Raw genomic sequence first — 17,846 nt, forward strand, 5'->3', positions numbered from 1 at the left:
TTTCTCCATGCTTATTGTCGCAATACCCGACATCCTTTGATGATTCTGTTTATATGCTCTTCATATACATGAGGTCTCCATCCGCCTATGAGTTCAAGTTGTTTTGTTGGATTTTCTAACACTCATGAAGATATCTCAAATTGGAGATGATGTACGATGATTCACTTGCCATGGAATGAGGAGATTTTTAGGTACTTTTGACTTAAGCGAAGTTAAGTCACATGAGCTGAGAGCATTTAATGATTTTTCTAATATTAGAGACGAGTTACCTATCATGTTCAGTGGGAATCAACTAAGCACTTGAAGAATCTCTGGCACCATGTTACTAGGGGAAAGAAAAGGTAAAATACTAACTATTTGAAGAAATTCTAACAATCTTGGTAACCTTGCTCCTTCAGGTTTTTATACGGTGCTCTTTTTAACTTATTTGTCATGTGTGTCATTAATTTTGAGTATATTTGGTCCACTTTTTTTCTTGTTTTTACTTGTATCATTTGAATTTTTTTTTTTTTTTTTTTTTTTGTCTTTAATGTTTTGGATGATCAAAACTTTCATTCAATACGTACAAATGTTGACGGGTAAGACTCATTTAGATTTTCTCATCAATTTTTTGAGTTTGTCGATTTCAAAAGTTTAAAGGTAAAGCAAAAGCAACTTCACTATAAGCCGCAATGTACAGTTTTCTTAAGTTGTTTTAATATCCATAAGATGATAATGATAATCAGAAGAGGCAACATTACTAATTAGGAAGGATTTTACTTACCGCTGATAGAAATAAGCATAGCTAGAATCTGACCAAAATATATATGGCTAGCATGAGGTTGAGCCACACACGAGCTTTACTTAGTGATTTTTTTTATTTATGGCGACTTTAGCAAATTTTTAATTCTTATGCGTGTATTGTTTAGTTTGTTCAGTTTCAACTCATATGAAAATCTATAAATAATTAGATGAAAGCAAAATATTCTGGGATTGTACATATCTTGATAATGAACGTTTCAAATTAGTTGTTTATATAAACATAGCTCTTATTTTGAAAAATCTACATGAAAGTAAGGCTGAATTTTTTCAGGAAAAAAAAAACGTGACTTTCCTACATCTAAGTTGTAAAAGGAAAATGAAAAGCAAAAGAGAAATTTTAATTTTTAAAATGTTATGTTACATATATTTACCGAATAATTTATATGGATTATTGTGCATAATCTAGGGAAACTGTATCTGCATATCCAATTCTTATTCATGTACTACATTTTATTTGAAATATATATATAATCATGAAATAAATTTTTTGATCTAATTATATAGAGATATCCCGATATCTATGTATAATTAGATGAAAAAAGTTACATTCCGTAATTGCACATATTTTGATAATAAATGCGCATATGGATTGTATTTTGAAATGCCTATATGAAAGGAAGGCTAAAAGTTATATTATATGATTGTGTGTGCTTTATAGCATGAACATTAGCAAATTACTAAAAGATAACGTGTTAACATAAATTTTTAACTCTAGAAAATAATTATTTTGAAAAGTCTCGATGACATGCAGCTATATAATATTAGAGGATCATTGAAAAGTTACGTAGCAAAAGAACTTTCTTATAATAAACTGACGAGACAATGAAAAAAGCTTCCATCACATCAGACTTGAATTTATAGCTCGTCTTTTGCAGGTAAATGAAAATTACAAATCAGAAAAAATTTAGTATTAAAAAACTGAAAGAACCCATCAGACTTGAAGCTGCTCAAGCTGGACAGCCTTTTGGCCTTCAGAGGGGCAGTCTACAAGACAGCCATCGAGGTGATCAGACAAGCAGGAGCTGTCGATGTTCTCGCCGTGGTAGGACTTGCAAACGAAGTAGATCACTGTCTGCACGACCATATCGAAGAGCACCAGCATCGACAGTAACATCAAGCAGATCAGCCCAATCCCAATCTTGACTCCAATAGGAACCAAGTCGAGGAACACATGGGATTCAAACAGTGCCTGAACCAGCACGGAGCACACCAAGACACCAAGAAAACACCAAACGGATAGACCCATCTTGCCCTTTACCAGTCTCTTGCTCTTCACCATCGCCTTCCTTCCATACGCATCTTCAAGAACCGAGATCACACTCGCCATTTGCCAAATCATGGTGATATAAACAAGCCCCACGACGGACAAGATCAAGAGAATGACCGCCACGGCAATCCCAAGTGCAGGGCCAACTGCAAATTGCCTCACCATAACGAGCCATACGATCAAAAGCCCTACAGCCACATTATTGTACCCAAAGAAGAAGGCGAAGCACCAGAAAAAAGTGACCATGAGCCTCTTCCACACTCTGGGCACGACACTTATGATCTTCTTGAAAGTAATCTGCTTGGAGGCGTAAACGCAAGCCACTGTGTAGACGACAGCCGCGGTCGAAAGCAGAGAGAAGATGAAGACTAGGACAAAGTAGCCAAGCCTGACGAACCAGAAGGCGACCCACTCGTTCTCGAGCATTGGGGACAGGTCCCTGTAATTTGTGTCTTCCTCCCGGATGTCGTTTTGGGTGATCTCGTGGTCGAGGATGTTGAAGGAGAGGAGCTGCGAGACCAAGGAGTGGGCGAGGAAAATGATACAGAGAGGGAGGATGAGCGTGAGCGTGATCTGGGCAAAGATCTTCCTCCATTTGACGATGATCTCTGAGGTCTCTCTGTAGACGCCGAGGAACCCAAGGAATTGCAGCTCGTTCAGGTCTCTGTCCATCGTCTCTTTCGCACAGAGAAATCAAGAACGAGTGAAATGATCGATGCGTCGAGAGACTGAGATATTTCGTGAAGCAGAACAGGCGAAGAGATTCAGAGACTCAAATTCTTATAAAAGGGTCTTGAGAAGAACGACCACAGAGTGAATTGATAAATGAAAATGATTAAGTGACGGTCACCACCGTGGTAATAACATATTGTTTTGGATTTCAAAAAAAATAAATAACAAATAACTAGAAAGGTAAATGATTAAATGACAATCTTTAATCCATTGTAATAATAACAATCGACATGTTTTTCTTACAGGTACCTCAAAGACTGTTACGCTAGCAAGACCCAATCAATAATGGCAAAAGAAATCACATGGAAAAGTACAAACCTAAAGAGAAAGTTCAACTCATTCAAATTTCAAAGTCTTCCCTCTTCCTATCCCCAGTCTTCACGATATTACTATCTTTATTGAGTCTTGCTAGTATAATAGTCTTTGGGGCATGATATCAATTACGTTGTGTGCCACAAATTATTATGAGGTATTTTTAAAAAGTGGATCTCATAATAATTTTTTAATTATTTTTTTTGGTGTCCCAAACAAATTATTATTATCACAGTGGATTAAAGACTGTCATTTAATCATTTTGATTCACTTCCATCGGTATCGGCTCGAAACTTTCGAGGTTTCTTGATTTTGCATGATTGATTTTAGCGTGAAACATGTGGATAGGTTTTGACCTTTCCTTCTTGGCCATGGATTCGAGCCGAATCGATGCTATTTGGTCTCCGTGTCAGAGGGTTGCCGTAACGTGGAAAGTGGGCACAGTTGTTGACCTTGCTAACAAGTATCCTTGACAAATTAACGTATATAGTGGGAGCAAGTATGGCTTCAAGTAGAATAAAAAATCGGTCCGGTTTTAAGTTTCAATGCACCCCAATCCAATTTATGGTTCCATTTTTTTTAGAAATTGCGGGTTCCCGGTTTAGTTCCGAAATTAAAAATTAGGAACCGAACCGAAGGAATCGAGAATTAAAGTAGTGATATATTATTGAAACATGGCACACTGCTTTATATTCTAAAGGCATTAAAAAGTAAATAAATAAATAAAAACTGGATGTGACGCGGTGATCACAAATAGTCAATGACTCATCAACATAAGTTTCGTCAAGTAATGCCTTGGAAGTACACTAAAGAAATGCTCGAGGATAATTATCAAAAAAGTTATAAACTTATTATAATTGTATCAATTTAGTTTTAATTTTTTTTGGCTGATTCAATCATAAATCTTTTGTATTTGTGCTCCTAAGGGGTGAAGAGTTTGCCTCCTTAATCGAACTAGAACAGAGTGCACGTACACAATCGAACAGACAACGAAGATTAGAGTTGAGCAAGCAAATGCAAGGTTTCACACAGGTGGCCTATTTTAAAATATTACCTGAGGAGACTTTAAAACGACTTGAAGAAACTTATTAGGGGAAAGACCCTCCGGCGACTTCCCATTCACAAGCAGCGGCTAATCCCCTTCATTGTCCCCATGGAATTCCTTTCCACGTCTTAAATAATTGACATAGTTGTATTTCAGCTTTTGGAGTGAACTGGTTTCACATGATGTTCTGTTTCAGCATCATTGCTGTATTTGTTGACACCGAAAAAGCATATCGTGCTAACATTAGTGTCTTATTCTAATTCACAGTTATATTTCATGATTGCGCATACTTTATAACATCAACATTAGCAAATTACTAAAACATAACTTGTTAGCCTAAATATTTAACTGTATGAACAATTACTTTAAAATGTCTCTATGATATGATTGTGCATATTTTCATCAATATATAATGTTAGAGGATCAATGAAAAAGTTAGGTAACACAAGACCCTTTATATGTTAAATGAATGACATTAGAGGATCCATAAAATAAAATTTCGTCACTAAAGAATCATAGCTGTCCTTCAATCACGTTCCAGACATTCCCCGGAATAGAAGACGGCAACAAAGTTGGGAATTGCTGTCGTCAATCTTTGATTGATTGTGTTCTTCCCCTTCTTGTTGTTGTTTTGCCTTCTAGTGGCTGTTTGCCTCTTTTTTTTGTGGTATCACGGCACCCCTATACTCTCCTGACCTTTGTCTTTTGAGTGTTTGTTTTGTTGGTGCCGGGCTTCCTCTCCTTGTATTTTCATTTGGTAAAATCTATATTATACTTACCTTTACCAAAAAAAAAGAATCATAGATCGTGTCTTACAGATAAATGAAAATTACAAATCAGAAAACATTTTGTATTAAAAAATAAATATAATAACCCATTAGACATGAAATTGCTCAACCTGGGCAGCCTTTTGGCCTTCAGAGGGACAGTCTCCACGACAGAACTCCAGATGATCAGACAAGCAGGAGCTGTCGATGTTCTCATGGTGGTAGGACTTGCAGATGAAGTAGATCACTGTTTGCACGACCAAATCGAACAGCACCAGCATCGACAGCAACATCGTGCAGATCAGCCCAACCCCAATCTTGACTCCAATAGGAACCATGTCCAAGACCCCAAGGGATCCAAACAGTGCCTGAACCAGCACGGAGCACACGAAGACACCAAGAAAACACCAAACTCGTAGGCCCATCTTGCCATTTGTCAGTCCCTTGCTCTTCGCCATCGCCTTCCTTCCATATGCATCTTCAAGAACCGAGATCACACTCGCCGATTGGCAAATCATGGTGATATAAACAAACCCAACAACGTACAAGATCAAGAGAATGACCTCAGGGCAATCCCAAGTGCAGGGCCAACTGAAAATTGCCTCACTACGATGAGCCCTGCGATCAGAAGCCCTATGGCCATGACAATGAACACAACGAAGAGTGCGAAGCTCCAGAGGAAAGGGATCATGAGCCTCTTCCACTGGGCACGACACTCATCATCTTGGTGATAGTAATCTGCTTGGTGGCGTAGATGCAAGCCACCGTGTAGACGACGGCTGAAGTCGAAAGCAGAGAGAAGATGAAGAACGGAGATGAAGGAGCCTAGCTCGATGAGCTAGAAATTCTTGAGCATGCGGCACAGGTCCTGTACCTCCGGCTGTGCTTTTTGGGGTTGTCCCAGTCGATCTCGTACTTGACGAACTTGAAGTAGAGGAGCTGTGAAACCTTGGAGAGTGCGAGGAAGACGATGCAGAGATGGAGGATGAGCGTGAGCGTGATCTGAGCGAAGATCTTCCTCCCTTTGAGGATAATCTTGGAGCTCTCTGTAGACGCCGAGGAACCCAAGGAACTGCAGCTCGTGCTGGTCTCTGTCCATCGTTCCTTTCGCACAGAGAAATCAAGAACAAGCGAAACGATCGATGGGTAGAGAGAGACTGCGATATTTCTTGAAGCAGAACAAGCGAAGAGATTTAGAGACTCTGATACTTATAAAGGGTCATGAGAAGAGCGACCACAGAGTGAATTGATAAATGAAGATAGGGATGTCGTTGAGAGTGGTGGAAGGAAGAGGGAAGACTTTGAAATTCAGATTCCTACTTCTTCATGCCTTTTCATCCCCTGTACTGTAATTAAATTTACTTATAGAAGATAAGAAAGCTTTTGGTCCCACTTTCTCTGCTCTCGGCCCGAAGTTTCTCAGGTTTCCTTAATTTGGCTGGCCATGGAATCTAGCCAAGTCGATGCAATTTGGACTCCCTGTCAAAGTGATGAAATAGCGTGGAAAGTGATGAGCAAAAGTGATGAGTGTGCTCTTGGGATTTGGCCAAGAAATCTCCATGAGAAGCTAAAGATATAAACCTATCAAGTATGGGTTTGCAAAGAATTTTATCATGCCGAGACATGGGGCTTTGTTGTCGTGCCGAGCATCCTCAACTATAATCCGCTTTATCGACACACTTTGCTCTTCATTTCTATACGTATGCCGATCCCAACATTCCATTCTATATAAGTTGCATTTTCCCGATCAACGTTTTAGTGTCCATCATATTTGCTATTAAATACTTGGCAGATTTCCACGTAGTTGAGACCCAAATATGAGACTTGAACAGTCAAGAAATTTTTAAGAACTTGGATTGAGCTTATGTATATCGTTCATGACCTAGTAAAGATTTGAGTAACTCATGTTAAGGGCATCATTAAGTATAAATATTAAACTTAAAACTCAAGCATGTTTATGTATTTGATCTATTGAGCTCAAACATTAAATACCTAGGGATCTACTAAAGGTAAAAATCAAGTATGACATTTTTATGCGTACCATATTCTAAGTGAATCATATAAATGCATTAAAAGGAGTGAATTTACTCATAAATACAACAAGATATGCACTATGATACTCGAGCTCATTCGTTGATTGCATTATGTTTTGTTTTGAATTTAGATAGATTTCACTTATAGAGATCATAATATTCAAATGAGGTCATGCTAATTATATGGTACTCTTCAAAGCACTTGATCCATGCTTATTGTTGCAATATCTGACGTCCTTTGATTATTCGGTTTATATGTTTTTTTATATATATGAGGTCTCCCTTTACCTATAAGATTTAAGTTATTTTGTTGGAATTTTTAACACTCATAAAGATATTTTGAATTGGAGGGGATTGTACGATGATTCGCTTCCTTGGGATCAGGAGAATTTTAGGTACTTTCAACTTAAGTGAAGTTGGGTCACATGAGCCAAGCCGAGAGCATTTAATAATTTTTTGAAATTAGAGACGAGGTACGTATCATATTTAGTGGGAATCACTTGAGCACTTGAAGAATCACTAACACCATGTTACCAGGGGAAAGTAAAAGGTAAATTAGCTATTTGAAGTTAATCTAACAATCTTAGTAACCTAGCGGGATAATAACATAAACAGTCCCTAAACGTTTACTCAATGTGCAATTTGATTTCTAAACTTTTAATTGTTCAATGTAGTCTTGAACTTTTAATATACATTCAATACAATCCCTTAAATGTATAAAGATATTTAATGTAGTCCTTCCATTAATTTAAGACTCGCGACTACATTGAGCATTTTCATACAATTCAGAACTATATTGAAAATGTACCAAAAGTTCAGGTACTATATTGAATGAATTAAAAGTTCAAGGACTACATGCGCATTGGGCTAAAGTTTATGGACTACATTGAATAAATTAAAAGTTCGAGGACCGCATGTACATTGGGCTAAAGCTCAGGGACTACATTGAACAAATTAAAAGTTTAAGAATCAAATTACATATTGAGCCAATGTTTATGGACTATTTATGTCATTTTCTTTAACCTCGCTCCCTTGCTTCAAACCTTTGGCACATAAAGCAAGAGGAAAATAAGTAGAGTTTCCGCAGGTTTTTATGCGGCGCCCTTTCCAACTTATTTTGTCTACATGTGTCATTAATTTCGAGTATATTTGATCCACTATTTTTTTTTTTTTTTTTTTATCATTTGTAAATTTATTCTTTTCTTAAATGTTGGATGATCAAAACTTTCATTCAAAACGTTCAAATGTTGATGCATAAGACTCATTTAGATTTCCTCATCAAATTTTTTGGGTTTACAATCTTTATTGTTTTCAAATCTTAAAGGTAGAGCAAAAGCAACTTCACTATAAACCGCAACGAATAATTTTCTTAAGTTACATGAATTTGCATATGATGATAATGATGAACAGAAGATGCACCATTACTAATAAGGAAGGATTCTTTTTTTTTTTTTTTGGTTAGAAACTAAAGCATTTCATTAAGTGATCAAAGATGAGAGGCCCAGGATATGGGCATCATTACATAGCAGATCCCATAAAATTTGTGGAGGTGATGAGACCCAATTCAGAGATAAATAGTTATTCTTGTGGGGCTTTAGCAACCCAATCTGCAACACAATTAGCCTCTCTAGAGCAATGGGCTATCTTGACATTGGAAAAGGCCTGCATATTTTCCTTGCATTTGCTGACAATAGGTTGAACTTCCCAACTGAACTGCTGAGAACTAGTCATCGCTTTAACAAGTTGCGAACTGTCTGACTCAAAGAGAAGAGCTTCGCGTCTTTTAGGGTAGAAAAAGTCGATGGCTTCCAAGAGTGCTAGGGTTTCGGCCATTAAGGGGGAGGAGGCTCTGATTGCTTTAGCCACTCCACCCACCATCCTTCCCTCCGAATCGCGGCAGATGCAGGCTATCGACTGCTTTTTCAAACCAGGTAAAAACGTTCCATCTATGTTTATCTTCAAGACTCCTTCTTTCGGTGGAACCCACTTCTGAGGTTGTGTGTTCTCTCGAGTTGCAGATCTGGTTTTCTGTTGAGTTTGTTCGCAGCTTTCAAAGCATCTGATACCACCCCCTGCACCAGCGTTTCCATGTTGTCTCGGCTCATCTCTCCATTTCAGAGGCGGTGCGTTCTCTGGAGTTGCGGATCGTGTGTTTATTTGAGCTTGTTCTCGGCTTTCAGAGCTTCGGACGTCGCCCCCTGCACCAGCGTAGGGCTGTCTCAGCGTATCTCTCCATTTCAAAGGCGGTGTGGTCTGTCGATTTGCAGATCTGGTGTTCAATTGAACTTGTTCTCGACTTTCAGAGTTGCGGACGCCTCCCCAAGGAAGGATTCTATTTACTGATGATAGAGATAAGCAAAAGCAACTTCACTATAAAATAGACATAGCTCGCGTGAGGTTGAGCCACCCACGAGCTTTGTTCAGTGATTAGTTTTTTATGGTGACTGTAGCAAATTTTTAGTTCTTATGTATATATTGTTTATTTTGTTTTGTTTCAATTCGTATGAAAATCTATAGAAAATTAGATGAAAGAAAAACATTACATGATCGCACGTATCTTGATAATGAATATTTCAAATTAGTTGTCTATGTATACATAGATCTTATTTTGAAATATCTATGTAAAAGTAAGGCTGAATTTTCTCCAACAAAAATATGGCTTTCCTACATCTAAGTTGTAAAAGGAAACAAAAATAAAAGAGAAAGTTAATGTTTAAAATGTCACGTTACTTATATTTAGTGAATAATTTATATATGGATTATTGTGCATAGTCTAGGGGAACTTTCATTCTGCATATCCAGTTCTTATGCATAACTACATTCTATTTGAAATATATAGACAATTATGAAATATAATTTTTTTTTCATCTAATTATACATAGATATCTCCAAATATCTTATTTTGAGATGTCTATGTATAATTAGATGAAAAAGGATATGTTCGTTAATTGCACATATTTTGACAATCAATGTAAGTATGGATTGTTTTCTGAAATGCCTGTATAAAAAGAAGACTAAAAGTTATATTTCATGGTTGCGCACTTACTTTATAACATGAACATTAACAAATTACTAAAAATATCGTGCATAGTCTAGGGAACTTTGATTCTACATATCCAGTTCTTATGCATAGCTACATTCTATTTGAAATATATAGATAATTACCGAATATAATTTTTTTTCATCTAACTATAAATAGATATCTCCAAATATTTTATTTTGAGATGTCTATGTATAATTAGATGAAAAAATATATGTTCGTTAATTGCACATATTTTGACAATCAATGTAAGTATGGATTGTTTTTAGAAATGCCTATATAAAAAGGAGACTAAAAGTTATATTTCATGGTTGCGCGCTTACTTTATAACATGAACATTAACAAATTACTAAAAATAACTATTAACATAAATATTAAATTGAAGAAAGCAATTACTTTAAAAGGTCTCTATGATATAATGATGCATATTTCATCAATATTTAATGTTAGAGGATCATTGAAAATGTTATGTAACATATAAATAGACAACATTAGAGTATCAATAAAAAAAAAATTTGCCACTAATCAATTATAGCTCGTTTTTCACAGGTAAATGAAAATTACAAATCAGAAAACATTTTGCATTTTGTAGTCATGATAAAATTTAAGATAGGATAAAATTTATCCTATCATATACTTGGTGCATAAAATTATCCAATGAGAGAGGTGGGATAAAGATAAATATGAATTCTAATATCCATAAAAGAAAAGTTATTTTTCTCGAATAAAAATTTCTTAAATTAACAAAATTAAAATTATATTTCAATATAAATAATATTTGAGTTTTAATTATGGTTGTGCAATCGGATTGAGTATGCTCGGGAACCGGGCCGACCCACTCGAAAGCCAATGAGGGGAATCGATTCCCGTTGAAACTAGTCCGAGAACCAATTCCCAAAATTCAGATCTAGTTTAAATTGGTCCGAGAACCGGTTCCGAGTAAATATCCACCCGGAACTAGATTGACCAGACTAGTTTGGGAATCGGTTTTGTAAGCCCAACCCCAAAAGTCCAAAACCCTCTTTTCTTCCCTTGATTTCTTATATCTACAGACTCGCACAGCGTTTTTTCCTTCATCATTCTTGAGTTCCTCTTCCTCGCTCACTTCCATCCGTTGTCGGCTCTCTCTCGCTCCGTCCATCGCTAGCTCCCCTCTCGCTCTATTTCGTCCATCGCTAGCTCTCTCATCTATAAATTCACGAATTTCCTCAGTTTTTCTAGACTTTTCTTTCGAATTGAGACTAGATTCTTCTCTTTTTATTTGGGGTGCTTTCTAGAGCTAGATTTCTTGTTAAATTGGTGGAAAATTTTGCATTTTTTTTTGTTCATACGGGAACTCACTGTGAATGGGTGGGGTAAGGTAGGAGAGAGGGAAGAAGTCATGAACTCGAAAAGCTTTAGTGTCGAGTGAATCGCCGCCATGTCGAGGTTCTACAAGATCATGGAGACGGGCGGATCCGTCAGGCTATCGCCCTCTGGCCTTCCCATCAGACGATGGCAGCAGCGACGGCGGCTCATGTGATTGGTGGGCTCGGGCCTTCTTGGCACGCACATCGGGAGAAGACGGGGGCGGCAATCTGTTGCACATGCAAGACGACTTGGGCTTCCTCCGTGTAATCCTCTATGTGAGCCTTCGCCTGGTTTTAGCGAAAAGTTTGCATTTTTTTTGTTCATATGGGTCTTGCAGTTGATGTTGTTGCTATTGTTGTTGATGGCGCTGGATTTGGAATTAATTGTTCAAGTTAATTGTTCCTTCAACTAGTAGAACACATGAATCCATCTCTTCGCTCCTGAAACCAAAGCCAGTAGAAGAAGAAGAGGAAGACCCACCAAAGCACTCCTCAATACTCGTTGCAGGAATGAGACTAATATTAGACCCATATTTGTTGCTGATGTTTATGCAATGTTAGGATTTTTCTTTGCCTTATGATTTTGTTTATGATAATTAGTCTTATGAATCCTTAGCTTTTTTCATTTAGCCAAAAAGTTTATATACTTGTTGATTACAAGTGCTTAATGTTTCCACATAAATCAAGAAGATTACATTATTTTCTTGCGTATTAATGTAAAATTCTAAGTCGTATAGAATATTAGGCGATTGCAAAATAGGTTTCAGTGAAAACAAGGTTGACCTTAGAACTGAATCAGAAAAAACAGAGTGATTTGGGTACAAAATCCAGTACAAACGAGTTTGGATACAAGGTCCAAAAATGGGCACCAGTTATAATACGGTCGGATACATGGTCCAAGTCCGAAACCTACCCGATCACCCCTAATTTTACTATAAGAATTTCAAATAAAAATAACAATTTATTTTTAAAATTTTAATATTATTTTTATTTAATTATTGTAATTTAATTCTACCTTATAATAAATATTCAATATATAAATATAAATATATATTTAGGTATATTAAAAAATAGTATACTATTTAATATAATTTTATTAGAGAATGGTCAAGGGAAGAAAGAAATAAAAAAATTAATTTAAAAAGATGAATAAAAAAGTAAAAAAAAGCAAATAAAAATAAAGTAGGTAAGAGCATCACAAAAGATTTATACTATCACCATTTGTGAAATTTTTGCTTCATTTATATTGACATGTCATTTATACCAAACAATATACATTGATATGATATGAATATATTCGACTTTATTACTACAAAGACAAAAATTATTCATAAGATATAACAAAATCACTAGATTTCATATAATATCATTTGCATTTTTATCCCAATTAGAAATCTAGATAATCAAACCTAAAGTATTCAACTAATATAAAATAAACGTACCCATAAGACATGAAGTTGCTCAAGCTGCCAGCTGGACAGCTTGTTGGCCTTTAGAGGGGCATTCTCCACGACAGCCCTCTAGATGATCAGACAAGCAGGAGCCGTCGATGTTCTCATGGTGGTAGGACTTGCACGCGAAGTAGATCACTGGCTGCGCGACCAAATCGAACGGCACCAGCGTCGACAGAAACATCAAGCAAATCAGCCCAACCCCGATCTTGACTCCAATAGGAACCCAGTCCAAGACCACAAGGGATCCAAACAGTGCCAGAACCAGCACGGAGCACACCAAGACCCTAAGAAAACACCAAACCCGTAGGTCCATCTTGCCCTTTATCAGTCCCTTGCTCTTCGCCATCGCCTTCCTTCCATAGGCATCTTCAAGAACCGAGATCATACTCGCCAATTGGCAAATCATGGCGCTACGAACAAACCCAACAACGTACAAGATCAAAAGAATGACAGCCACGGCAATCCCAAGTGCAGGGCCAACTGAAAATTGCCTCACGAAGACGAGCCCTGTGATTAGAAGCCCTACAATCACATAATGAAAGTAATCGTTTTGGTGGCGTAGGTGCAGGCCACAGTGTAGATAACAGCCGAGGTCGAAAGCGGAGAGAAGATGAAGACAAAGATGAAAAAGCCGAGCTCAAAGAGCCAGAAAGCGGCCCACTCCTTCTGGAGCATGCGGGACAGGTCCCTGTACCTCGGGCTGTCCTTCCTGGCGTCGTCCCCGATGATCTCGTGGTTGATAATCTTGAAGAAGAGGAGCTGCGAGACCTCGAAGAGGGCGAGGATGACGTAGAGAGGGAGGATGAGCGCGAGCGTGATCTGAGCGAAGATCTTCCTCCATTTGAGGATGATCTTGGAGGCCCCTCTGTAGACGCCGAGGAACCCGAGGAACTACCCTTTCGCACCGAGAAATCAAGAACGAGCGAGACGATCGACGGGTAGAGAGAGACCGGGATATTTCTTGAAGCAGAGCAAGCAAAGACACTCAGAGACCCAGATGACGAAAGGGTCTCGAGAAGAACAACCAGAGTGAAGTGATAAATGAAGAGATGGCAATGGTTAACAGAGTGGGGGTAGGAAGAGGGAAGACTTTGAAATTTGAACGAGTCAACGCTTGATATTCAGATTCCCTACTTCTTCTTCTTCTTCATGTGGTTTCGTCCCCTGTAATTGAATTTGCTAATAGAAGAGAAGAAAGCTTTTGGTCCCACTTTTCTTCTCTCTGCCCGAAGTTACTCAGGTTTCCTGATCTAGTGACATCGCAGCATGAAACGCGTGGATGGTGGCCATTGGAATTCAGCGGAGCCTATGTGAGTTGGAGTCTGCATCAAAGTGATGAAATAACGTGCAAAGTGTGTGAGCGTGCTTGTGAATCTCCATGAGAAGTTGACATCTATACCTACAAAGAATTCCATCATGCCAAGACATGAGACACGGCGTTTTGGTGTCATGCCGAGTGTCCTTCGCTATAATTTGCATTATCGACATGCATTTGTTGCGGACCGGTGATTTGGAGTCCGCATGGAAGTGATGAAGTAGTGTAGAAAGTGAGTGAGTGTGCTTATGGCTCTCCATGAGAAGCTGACATATCAAGCTGACACATCTTGAAAGTGAGTGAGCATACTTATAAAGAATTCTATTGTGCCGAGACATGAGATAGGGCGCCTTGGTGTCACACCGAGCATTCTCAGCAACAATATGCTTTATCAAGATGCTTTTGTTACGGGCCAGTGATTTGGAGTCCGTGTCGAAGTGATGAAATAGTATAGAAAGTGAGTGAGCATGCTTGTGGGTCTCCATGAGAAGCTGACATATATACCTATAAAGAATTCTATTGTACAGAGACATAGCGCGGTGTTACACCAAGCCTGCTTAGCTATAATAAGCTATATTGGCATGCTTTTGTGATGGGCCGGCTGTTCCTTCATCACGGAATAGCCTGTGCAGTGCGTAGTGAGCAAACAGACACTTGATCCATGCTTATTGTTGCCATATTTAATGTCCTTTGATTATTAGGTTTACATATGGTCTCCTCCACCTATGAGTTTAAGTTTTTTTGTTGGACTTTCTAACAATCGTAAAGATATTTTGAATTGGAGGTGTTGTATGATGATTAACTTGCCATGGAATCAAGAGATTTTTAGGTTTTTTTTTATTTAAAGTGAAGTTGGGTCCCATGACCCAAGAGCATTTAATGATTTTCTAAAATTAGAAACGAGCTATACCTATCATGTTTAGTGGCAATCAACTGAGCACTAGATGAATCTCTCGCACCATGTTAATTGGGGGGGAGAAATATGACAATATTATGGTGCGATGATTTGTTTTCAAGAACAATTTCTGGGTAGAAATGGATATTTTTAGTTCTATTCCCTAGATGAGTTTATGAACAAAGACATGCGTTTAATAACAACACAAAATTTCTATTTCGAGAAGAGAAATTCATTTGATAGGCTTTAAAATTTCTTGGTGATCAGCGAGCGGGTGGGCAGGCCGGTGGGCAGGCGGGTGAGCAATGAGAACAGTTTTTATTTCTCGTTATGTTCCAGAAATAAAAAAGTAAAAATCTTATACTTTCGCATTTATGTTCCAAATTTATTTCTGAACTAAAAAATTTGTCTCGAAAATGGAAAAATGAAATTGTGTTACTAATTGGATTTATGTTTCAAATTTGTTTTTGGGAAGTAAAATACTAACTATTTGAAGATAATATGACAATATTATGGCGTGATGATAATTATTTTGTTTTCAGGAACAATTTCTGGGTAGAAAGGATTTTTTTAGTTCTATTCCCTATATGAGTTTATGAACAAAGACATGCATTCAATAACAACAAAAAATTTATATTACAAGAACAGAAATTCATTTGATAGGCTTTAAAATTTCTTGGCGACCGGCGGGCGGGTGGGGGCAAAGCGAGCGATGAGAACAGTTTTTATTTCTCATTTATATTCCAAAATAAAAAAGTAAAAATCTTATACTTTCACATTTCTGTTCCAAATTTATTTCTGAACTAAAAATTTGTCTCGAAAATGAAAAAATGAAATTGTGTTACTAATTGGATTTATGTTTCAAAATTTTTTTTTGAGAAAAAAATTAGAAAAATAAAAACATAATGATTATCATTCACGCCCTCAGTAACCTCGCTCCCTTGCTTCAAAGCTTTGGCTCATAGAGCAAGAGGAAAACAACTAAAGTTTATGCGGTTTTTATATGGTGCTCTTTCCAACTTATTTTTTCTACTTGTGTCATTAATTTCAGTATATTTGGTCCACTCTTTACTCTTTATTTTACTTGTATCATTTGAAATTTAATTTTTCGTCTTTAATGTTGGATGATCAAAACTTTCATTTCAAACGTACAAACGTTGATGGACAAGACTCATTTGCTCATCAAATTTTTTGAGTCCACACTCTATTGATTTCAAAAGTTTAAAGGTAAAGCAAAAGCAACTTCACTATAAGCCGCAGTGCTCAGTTTTCTTAAGTTGCTTTAATTTCCACATGATGTTAATGATGATCAGAAGAGGCACCATTACTAATAATGAAGGATTTTATTTACTGCTGATAGAAATAAGGATGTTTAGAATCTGATTCCATATATCCAGTTCTTATGCATGTACTACATTCTATTTGAAATATATATAATCATGTAAGATAAACTTTTTGATCTTACCTATGTGTAATTAGATGAAAAAAGTTATTAGTCGCACATATTTTGATTTATATTTTGAAATGCCTATATGCAAAGAAGGCTAAAATAACATGAACATTAGCAAACTATCAAAAGATAACGTATTAACATAAGCATATAACTGAAGAAAACAATTACTTTGAAAAGTCTATGACACAATTGTACATATTTCATCACTATATAATGTTAGAGAATCATTTAAAAGTCATGTAGCAGAAGAACCTTTTTACAACAAACAGATGAGTCAATAAAATAAAATAAAAAATCATCACATCAGGCTTGAATTATAGCTCGTCTTTTACGGTTAAATGAAAATTACAAATCAGAAAACATTTGGTATTAAAACAATGAAAGAACACATCAGACTTGAAGCTGTTCAAGCTGGACAGCCTTTCGGCCTTCAGAGGGGCAGTCTTCAAGACAGACCTCGAGATGATCAGACAAGCAGGAGCTGTCGATGTTCTCGTGGTGGTAGGACTTGCAGACGAAGTAGATCACTGTCTGCACGACCAAATCGAACAGCACGAGCATTGACAGCAACAGCAAACAGATCAGCCCAGCCGCGATCCTGATTCCAGTAGGAACCGAGTCCAAGACCACAAGGGATTCAAACAGTGCCTGAAACAGCACGGAGCACATCAAGACACCAAGAAAACACCAAACCGATAGGCCCATCTTTCCCCTTAGCAATCCCTTGCTCTTCGCCATCGCCTTCCTTCCATATGCATCTTCAAGAACCGAGATCACATTCGCCAATTGCCAAATCATGGTGATGTAAGCAAACCCAACAACGTACAAAATCAAGAGAATGACCGCCACGGTAATCCCAAGTGTAGGGCCAACTAAATATTCACCCACGATGACCAGCCATACGATCAGAAGCCCTATAGCCACAACGTTGTACACAAAGAAGAGTGCGAAGCACCAGAAAAAAGTGACCATGAGCCTCTTCCACACTCTGGGCAAGATACTCATGATCTTCTTGAAAGTAATCTGCTTGGCGGCGTAGACGCAGGCCACCGTGTAGACAACAGCCGAGATCGAAGGCAGAGAGACGGAGATGGAGATGAAGAAGCCGAGCTCGATGAGCCAGAAATTCTTGAGCATGGAGGACAGGTCTCTGTACCTCGGGCTGTACTTCCAGGTGTCCTCCTGGTTGATATCGTAGATGACGATCTCGGAGGAAAAGAGCTGCGTGACGTCGGATAATGCGAGGAAGACGATGCAGAGAGGGAGGATGAGCGTGAGCGTGATCTGAGCGAAGATCTTCCTCCATTTGAGGATGGTCGTGGAGGTCTCTCTGTAGACGCTGAGGAACCCAAGGAACTGCAGCTCGTGCTGGTCTCTGTCCAT

General features: G+C 37.8%; 3 protein-coding genes across 3 annotated transcripts; all 3 read right to left on the reverse strand.

Annotated features, from left to right (window-relative positions):
• Nucleotides 1–1,732: 1,732 nt before the first annotated feature.
• Nucleotides 1,733–2,740, reverse strand: LOC104420154. Its single transcript, XM_010032048.3, has one exon. The coding sequence runs from the start codon at nucleotides 2,738–2,740 to the stop codon at nucleotides 1,733–1,735; it is 1,008 nt and encodes a 335-aa protein (XP_010030350.2).
• Nucleotides 2,741–12,807: 10,067 nt separating this feature from the next.
• LOC120288341 lies at nucleotides 12,808–13,206 on the reverse strand. The gene has a single exon (XM_039302275.1). The coding sequence runs from the start codon at nucleotides 13,204–13,206 to the stop codon at nucleotides 12,808–12,810; it is 399 nt and encodes a 132-aa protein (XP_039158209.1).
• A 3,647-nt stretch (nucleotides 13,207–16,853) lies between these two features.
• Nucleotides 16,854–17,846, reverse strand: LOC120288342. The gene has a single exon (XM_039302276.1). It carries the CDS (start codon nucleotides 17,844–17,846, stop codon nucleotides 16,854–16,856), a length of 993 nt encoding a protein of 330 aa, XP_039158210.1.

Source organism: Eucalyptus grandis, chromosome 9 (assembly GCF_016545825.1).
Source record: "Eucalyptus grandis isolate ANBG69807.140 chromosome 9, ASM1654582v1, whole genome shotgun sequence".
Taxonomy (NCBI): Eukaryota; Viridiplantae; Streptophyta; class Magnoliopsida; order Myrtales; family Myrtaceae; genus Eucalyptus; species Eucalyptus grandis.